Consider the following 9,254-nt stretch of genomic DNA (forward strand, 5'->3'; position numbering starts at 1 on the left):
TACTCTTATTTTGAAGAGATCGTCCACCGGAAGTCTTAAATTAGCTCATTAGATTAGCTCATTGAAATTGATTGATTGAAATATTTATTAACAGTTTGTAGAATTTACAGTACATTTTAAGCACAAACTCAATACAAAGACTGTCAACTGTGAGTGGACGACCCAATTAAGCATTACACTTGTTTACAACAGGGTCCACATTGTTCAATTCATCAAAACATTTAAAGACATACAAACATTTAGAGACATACAAATAGACATTTCTATGTAGCTCACTAGACAGTGCCAACAACTTCCTGGTTCACTTCAGAGCTACAAGCTTTCTTTGACGAGCGACACCGTCGGACGTGCATCCCGCCATGAAAAACGAACCTTTTGTGTGTTGTTTTTGTATTAATTTAATAACCAATTAAACATTTTACACAATGATCTCCTGTTTTACGCTCTAGTCTAGTCCAGTTGGTGGCAGTAGTGTGCACTTCTAACGAACGCCGCCGCGCCGACCCCAACGAAGAACAACAACAACTTCCTGGGTCACGTGTACATGCGTGGTGAATAGGGACAGCGCTGTCAGTACTCCGTAGCGTTCTATCAGTTGCTGTCAGTGCAGTTATATTAATATTATACACATAAACCTCTATGAACCACAGCCAGAGTGTTACAAGTTAACACACCTGACACAACTACGCGTAGGATCCACCGGCCATTCACTCAAAGATGGTGTTTTATTTCACAAGTGCTGGTAAGTAAGCTAGGCTTAGTTACAGTACACAGAAGAACCATCATTCATGAGTGTTCATTTAACTCTTGAAATGAAACGAATTATTACAGGTCGTTCGATTTACACTCAAATGTGTGGGGTCCATTTGGGTCAATATTTTGTACTCAAAGTTATATTAGCAACACTCGAGGTTTTTATTGTGTAACTATCCTTGTTGGTGGCAGAGATCAGCTCATTTCATTGTAAGTTTTTCAGTCTGTAATTGTGCTATTCCTTGTTTTGTAGTGGTGGACCCTCCCCACACAATATATATGGGGAAGGACAAATATGAGAGTAAGTAAACTACTACCCAACAATATCATTTAATTAACTTCTGTCTGTGTCTGTCTCTCATGAACCACTCCATACTGGTTAACAAGCTAAAAGCAATTGGTTTTGATAGCACATCAGTGAGCTAGATGCAATCCTACCTGGAGGTGAACGGAACAAATAGTAATCTCAGCAAGGCAGATGGCTTCTTGGTTAGAGTGGGTGACAATATTATCACACGAAAAGATGAAATTAGTAAATTACCTACCTAGGTTCCATCCTGGAGGCACATCTTTCCGGTGATAAAATGGCCACCAATGTAATCAAAAAAGTCAACCAAAGAACAAGATTCCTATACAGGATCTCACTGGTCAACAAAAACACATTGAAGACCCTAACAGGAACCCTCATACAAGGTTTCTTCGACTATGCATGCACCTCTTGGTACCACAGCACCTCGAAGGCCCTTAAAACAAGGCTCCAGACTTCCCAAAACAAACTGGTCAGGCTACTACTTGTCCTCACTCCCCGAACCCACCTCACCCCTGCCCACTTTGACAGGCTGGGTTGACGACAGAGTATAGCATCTTAAGTTGCAATGGGTCTGGTCCACAAGATTCGATACACCACAAAGATACCCATGTACAGTACCTGTCTAAACACTTCCTTAATGTCAACCCAGATTCGGCACAAACAAGGGACTAAATTAATTTTGCTTCTATGCCACCAAAATGTGGAACGCCCTACCAACATTCATTAAGACATATCCTTTGACTCCTTCAAAACCGCTCTCAAAGAGCACCTACGGATAGCTGCAATTTTTTCCCTTTTTACCTTCATGATGATTTCCTATTTTTTGGCTATATAGTACTGTATATTTGTACGTCTCAATGATGAATTGAACATGGTGGACACTATTGTAAACAAGTGTCATGCTTTATGGTGTCCACAGTTAACAGTCTTATATTGAGTTGTGCTTGAAATGTACTGTAATTCTCAAACTGTTAATACATTCTTCAATCAATGAACACTTGTGATATTTAGTCTAATGTGTTTTCCAACAGATGAGGATCTAATCAAGTATGGATGGCCTGAGGACATCTGGTGAGTGATTTATTATTTTATTGTAAAATTATGTTTTAATTTTAGATATTTTCAAGTGTTACAAATTCAAATGTATAGTGTGAGAGGAGTAGAAACGTGATTTCCTTTGCGGAAAAAATAAATAAAAACTGTAATTTCTTCCCCCAGGTTTCATGTGGATAAGCTGTCTTCAGCTCACGTTTACCTGAGAATGCCAAAGGTAAGTCCTCATAATCATGGAATGAAACAAATATTTTAATCCCAATGTTGAATGTGTCGTGTTACTCCAGCTTGCGGCCATGAATCTGTGCCTTCTCCTCTTTTTTCAGGGTCTGGCGATGGATGATATCCCCAAAGAGGTCCTGATTGACTGTGCACAGTTGGTGAAAAACAACAGCATACAGGGTAAACCTCTTTTGACAGCATCGGTGCTTGGTCAATTCCAGTGCTTTGCACGTTCAGTTCCATAATGATTATGGAACTTAAAATATATGACAAGTACGTACTGAAGCAGAGGCTAAACCGAGATCTGTGTGATTATTTGAATCTTTTTGTTCTCTTCCTGAAAAGGAAATAAATAGTCTAACGATGGGCATAGAGTGTTGAAATCCTCGCTCATCCAAGGGTTTCGTGGTTTTTCTCTATGGAGAGTAACGTGGGGTCATCTTAAAATCGTCACATATAAGAATTGTGGTCCAGAAATAAACAAACTGTCCCTGTGATATTGTTTGGGAGGTGTCTGTATCGTTTACGACAGTCAGTCATATTTTATACAGTCCGTTTCTAGCGAAAACATAACAAATTCGGCATCAGCGTAAGTTTATTCTTCATATCCATATGAGTGAAACGGCCGGGATGGATTTGTTTATTTTTAATATGAGGTGATCCCCTATATAATATATAAGGGGATACCATTTAATAATTAATACCAAATAAAAGTACACAAACCTGTGATCTTAGCGCCCTTTACTGATATTGACATCAGACTTCGGTGCTCTATTGGGCAGTGGCTTTGAAAATGCAATGCACACCCGATGTGTTCAATTTTGGTAAGGGTTGTATGCTAATCTTCTGTAGCTTCCTTCTAGTAAAGCTATATCCAAATGTTGGCTGTTGCAATTATCCAACTTTCCTTCAGGAATGAATACAGTCTCATCTTATGTTCTTGTTTTCAAAGGTTGCTTGAGCTTTGTCATTTTAATGAATCTGTAGTAAGGCTGACTCTGTGTTTGTTGACAGGCTGCAAGATGAACAACATCAACGTGGTTTACACGCCGTGGGCCAATCTGAAAAAGACTGGAGACATGGATGTTGGCCAGATTGGCTTCTATCGACAAAAAGAGGTAAGTGTTCTCTGTTACAGGCTAACGTGGTGGCAAAATATATATATATAAACATATATTTGTACCCCCTTTTCCCGTCTCTTTAATAAAGCTGAGATGCAGAATAATAAGGATAATATTAAAAAATAAATAGCTGATCTGTTCTCCGCTCCGCAGGTGAAGACTGTGGCCGTGGAGAGGAAAGTCAATGAGATCGTGAACCGGCTGGAGAAAACGAAAGATGAGAGACACCCCGACCTGGCGGCAGAGAAAGAATCCAGAGACAGAGAGGAGAGGAACGAGAAGAAGGCCCAGCTCCAGGACCATAAAAAGAAAGAGAAGGAAGAGTTGAAGAGGAAAAAAGACCTGGAGGAACTCAAGTAGGTTGACAATTAAGATGTTTGGACCATACTGGTGTCAATACATGTTATTATCCATTTGTAGTTTCAGTGATAACTATAGACGAGTTGGTTTTGGCTTTTTTTTGTTTTTGTTAGAATTGTTCATGAATCAATCTATGTACAAGAGTATATTTTATCCAGCTAGACTTTTCAAATTGATCTGCTCTGGGAGTGTACATCTCAGGAGGAATTAACTGGCATAATATAGAGTAATAGTCTAAATAAAAATAAGTAATTTTCTAGATATTTGTAGGTTATTTTGTGCTAGTAGTAACAGTAAACAAGTGAGACCTCTAGTGGTCTATAAATTAGCCTACACTGTACTACTATTGACTCTTTGGTTTGTTTTTCAGGAGCTATTCTTCTCTCATGACAAGTGATAAAATGCAAACAAATGAGGTCAGTATCGTCTTCACAGTTGTAAATTAGCCTCCTTCATTTTGAAAGTTTTAACATAATAACATGAACATACTGTCTTTTCCAGGATGGCGGCAATGACTCTGATGACTTTATGTGAGAGCAGAAACAGGACAGCCAGCAGAGAATCTTCTTCCAAAAAAAACAAATATGTTGTTGGGTCGTTTTCCCCCCCACTGCTTGCCTACCAGTACTGTATGTTGACACTGGACAATGACAAATGGATTACTTTGCTTTTTTCCGCTTGGAGCTGCAAGTGAGGTACCGAGGGCCAGCACCTGGACAGTTCTGTTTGCTGATTGGTTCAAACTGTTTCCAAAATGAGTCCATTGGTTGGAACTTGTCGACAAAGGATGACATTGTATATGATGTAGCACAGCACAGGGCAACGTTGTTGACTTGACAAAAAAAAGGCCTGTTTTAATCCATTAAGAACTGAGGCCGATTCTACAAATGCCTTCTAAATCAGTTGTTCTCACACTTTCAAGATTGTTCAAAAATAGCAGATGTACGAGCTTGTGCTGTGAGATTGTTGTATCTGCTATTTTTGAAAATGACAGACGCTTTCCCGGTTTTAATGGGTTAATGGAATTACACTGTACGTCCAGTCAGACAGATAGGAAACTTCACCTGACCCTTTATTAGTCACCTTCCTTGTATTTTATTTGTACATGACCATTGCATGCCATTGATTCCATGAAACACAATTCGGTGTATGCAATGCATTAATTTCTTTTTCATTGCCTTAAGAAATATTGGCACCTCATTGTCAAGTCCTTTTGTTTCCAAATTAGTTCATTATTAGTTCCTTGATGCAATTCATTATATATTCACCAATGATATTCTCAGTTTTAAATGGCCTATTTTCTTTGTTGTGTGGGAATCAGGGGCCTTTATTTCAGGCTTAAGGTCATTACACACTGGCGAATTAGCGACGCGATATATTTGTGCGAATAATTCGCATTTAAAAAAAAACTATTGAAGTCCATGCAAGCTTCCACATCAGTGGCGAATGTGCGAAAATGCGACCGTTTTCGCTTTTATTTGTTCGCTCTGGTGTCGTATTTTGCAGAGATTCGCAGGCGAACTGCAACATGCAATATTTCGCATTTTCAGATCGCTTATTCGCATCGCGTCGCTAATTCGCCAGTGTGTAATGACCTTTATTCTATGGGAAAATGTTGAATTATATGTTCAATTGCAAGAGGTGCCAATCATTTTAATAACTGCATTATTCTCCATTCATGAAGGGCCATTCATAACAAGAACTCTTACTATAATAAGTGTATGTGGACTCTGCCATCTGCTTGAGTTAGTGATTTAACTAACTTTATAGTTAAAGTAATAGTGATTGTTGTGAACTGCCCTTTACATCTAGCTTTTGGATTCCATTTGGTTTCTAACACGTTGGATATTGTTAAAATGCTGAAAGTTGTGAAGTCTAGATTAAGGGATGTTTAGATCTGGCACCATTGTTATGTTTACAGCAGTGCTACTACGATTATTAATTAAAACCATCCCCCTTCATGTGGCATTTATTTTTAAAAGCTTGTTTTTGGTCTATTTTGTTTTGGTAGATATCACAAGCTGCATTTGAACCCATGTCATAGGGCTGAGTCACTCATGGCATATGCAGGTATGTAACATGACAATACTATACCGTCCTTAACAGCCATGTTTGTGGAATGACTGAAGCTGAAGCAAGACGAGTGAACGAACACATTTTGTATTGTATGAGAAAGTAATGCAGGATGAACCATGTCATTGAAATCATGTTTTCTAGGAAGGGTTCATAAAGGCCTATATTAAAAACAAAAAGTTAGGAACCACTGTGTTAAATGCCTAAATTGTAATAGTAATGTTTGCCCTGTCAAAGGGGATTATGATGCAGGGCCAATGCATGTTGTGAAGTAGAGATTCCTGTCAGTGGGCTAATCCCTGTGTTGTGATGTATTAGCTCTGGACTTGGCTGTGTCTGTGTCTGCAGCCTATAGTTGAGCCAGGTTTCCACTCATTATGGATCTGTCCTCTTGAGCGAGGTTGTCTGGCCTATGACTCAGTGCCTGAAAGGGCCCACAGTCAGCACTTCCCGGAACAGCACATTTGCTGACACTTGGCCTCACTCATGTGATATGGGTAAACAACACACAATATTGTGCATAAATCGTTTAACATTTGTGGAAGAATCAATTTATCCATAGTTGTCCCAGGACACATTCTAGAACCTCTCAATGATGTGAAGTCGTTAAAAAAAACGCACAAACAGGCCGATTCACTGAAATTCTGATGTCAATAATATATATATATATATACACACACACATATATATATATATATATATATAAATAATATAGTATACACACACACACACACACATATATTATAGCTTATCTGAAAAACAATCTTTAAACACAAGGTGGCGTATGCATGCTTTCATTAAACTGATCACTGAACCACTGCTGTAGCAGGCTATGTGTGTTACAGAGACTACAGAACTATACGTCAAATAAATAAATAAATAGGAAAGAACTTTGCACAGAGTGCACAGTACTTTACATGATATCCAACTATATAAAAAGGTAGGCTATATATGGCTACTCTTGAAAGTTAGTTCTTGGACTGGTGCATTTTTGTCTGTGACTGTCACAGTTGTTCAAAATTATTTTTGTTTGTTCTTTGATTCAAGATGAGTTCAGTCAACCTCTCTTTGACTTTGGCACCACTTTATGCAAATTTAAGGTAACCTGTATAAGAAATTATTTCATCAATCATCAAACCCATTTAGATGGCTGGAGCTTGTATGGGCAATGTGTGATATAGTGGGCAATTTGTGGGATAGTCAGTGGGAGTGTCTAATGTGAATTCCTGGAAAGTATTGCACTAGCAACTGCATTTATAATTAATAATATAATCAACAGTTCAACCATGTAATGTAAGTAAGATTGAATGATGAATTGAACATTTTGATGAATTGAAAATGGAGGACCCTGATGTAAACAAGTCTTTTAGTGCTTTTCATGGTTTCGTCCTCATAGCAGTTTTTTGAGTGGTGCAACCACTCCTATAGACAGCTGTGTGTGTCCCTGGGTCTGTCTGTCCAAGCACAAAAATAGCATTATAGCGTTTGTTCACCACCAAGTGTCACTGTTGCACAGCCTAACACACAGACACAGACACACACAGGCCAGGGAGGGCTTGTACAGTACAGTACAGTACAGTACAGTACAGTTCTATAGACACAGCTATGTCTGTCCCTAGGTCCCTGGGTCTGTCTGTCCAAGCAAGAAAATAGTGTTATAGCGTTTGTTCACCACCAGGTGTCACTGTTGCACAGCCTAACACACAGACAGACACACACAGGCCAGGGAGGAGAGCTTGTACAGTACAGTACAGTACAGTACAGTACAGTACAGTAGAGTACCACTCACTTCAGACAGGTCTGATTTTTTAATTGTCTTGTGCTTTCGTTTGAAATGTACCCAGTCTAGAATACAAATTTCAATCAATCAAAGATATGCTGCTTAAGTACAATTTGTTGACATACTGGGACCACTACAGAACATTGCAGATTAACACTTCATATCCAGCATTTCACACACCTCTAACTGCCCACAATTTCAGACATTGCCCATGCAGTTCCAGCCATAATTGGGGTTTGTCTTTGTGGATGCAACTGAGAGTGGCGTAATACACCCTGAGAGTGAGTTGATTAGTTGTTAGGCCTTCAGTGTCATTTGTTGTAAGCTGCGTCATAAAGTGCAAATGTCGGCACTTGTGGGATTGAAGATGAAAGACTGATGCCTGGAAAAGCTTTTTGACATTTCTTTGTTTGTGACTGATGAACTGTGGAATCCAGCAGCTAATTGGGTTGTGTCTGGAGACTTGTTTGAAAGGAAATATATTTTTTTATATAGTTGGGTGTGTGCAGGGGTGAAAAGTTGGAATTTTCCAAAGCTGTGCTAATAGTTTCCCTAGGACGCCATGGCTTGTAAGATATATATAGTTATAATAGTTATGGTGTAGTCCAGTGTATATGCTAATGAGTGCAGAATTTCAAATGGTATGTCACTGTGAATGTGTGTGTGCCTTTGCGTGTGCCTGTGTGTGTGCATGTGCGTGTGTGTGTGTGTGTGTGTGTGTGTGTGTGTGTGTGTGTGTGTTTGTGTGTGTGTGTGTGTGTGTGCACGTACGCACATGAACGACAAAGAAATGTGTCGTCATACATAAAATTATGATTAGTAAAATTATGTAATTATAAATACCTTAGATTTATTCTGTAATGAATAAAATAATTAGTGTTGGTTCAGAATATGTGTGCCATGCAGTTAACCACATGAACCTAGAGCGACCCTTTTCTGGGCATGTCATTAGGTGAACAGTGAAAATAACAGATCTACAAGTTCACAAAGTGTAACGTTTTGAGCTTGTAGATCTTTCTTCAGTAAATGTTGTAGGGGGAAATTAGAGAGGGGGGCATTAGAGAATGAGAGAAAACGGGGACAGAGGGTAGGGGAAGGGACATGTAAACTGCAGATGGTTATCTACTTCATCGTACAATGGAATAGCCAAAATAGATCTGCTATTTGCGACAACTTTGAATATGTGTGGAAAGTTTTGATATTTGCCCAAAATAGGGACCTAAGATTCCCTCCATGAAGGACACTAGTGTTGGCTGCGACAGTCAGAGGCAGTGTGGACAGGACAAATCAGTCAGAGGACAGGACAGTCAGAGGACAGGACAGTCAGAGGCAGTGTGGACAGGACAAATCAGTCAGAGGACAGGACAGTCAGAGGACAGGACAGTCAGAGGCAGTGTGGACAGGACAAATCAGGACAGACTTCTCCAGTACTCAGTCTCTCTGGCTCTGTCAGACAGTCAGAGGCAGTGTGGACAGGACAAATCAGGACAGACTTCTCCAGTGAGACTTCTCCAGTGAGACTTCTCCAGTGAGAGGCAGTGTGGACAGGACAAATCAGGACAGACTTCTCCAGTACTCGGTC

At 39.5% G+C, this 9,254-nt stretch overlaps 1 protein-coding gene across 1 annotated transcript; it reads left to right on the forward strand.

Moving 5' to 3' along the window:
• Positions 1–659: 659 nt before the first annotated feature.
• Positions 660–5,154, forward strand: LOC310876280 (coiled-coil domain-containing protein 25). Its single transcript, XM_083789771.1, has 9 exons — positions 660–742; positions 1,007–1,054; positions 2,095–2,134; positions 2,282–2,333; positions 2,443–2,518; positions 3,353–3,456; positions 3,613–3,815; positions 4,190–4,235; positions 4,321–5,154. Exons 1-9 carry the CDS (start codon positions 718–720, stop codon positions 4,351–4,353), a joined length of 627 nt encoding a protein of 208 aa, XP_083645897.1. The 5' UTR covers positions 660–717; the 3' UTR covers positions 4,354–5,154.
• The last annotated feature ends 4,100 nt before the right edge of the window (positions 5,155–9,254 follow it).

Source organism: Protomyctophum parallelum, assembly GCF_964188405.1.
Source record: "Protomyctophum parallelum genome assembly, chromosome: 19".
Classification (NCBI taxonomy): Eukaryota; Metazoa; Chordata; class Actinopteri; order Myctophiformes; family Myctophidae; genus Protomyctophum; species Protomyctophum parallelum.

Excerpts from the sequence above, each read along its gene's own strand:
- LOC310876280 (XM_083789771.1), top strand. The coding sequence starts at position 718 with ATGGTGTTTTATTTCACAAGTGCTG. Across the intron at positions 743-1,006 it reads GTTTTATTTCACAAGTGCTG|TGGTGGACCCTCCCCACACA; the intron begins GTAAGTAAGCTA and ends CTTGTTTTGTAG. Across the intron at positions 2,334-2,442 it reads TTTACCTGAGAATGCCAAAG|GGTCTGGCGATGGATGATAT; the intron begins GTAAGTCCTCAT and ends CTCTTTTTTCAG.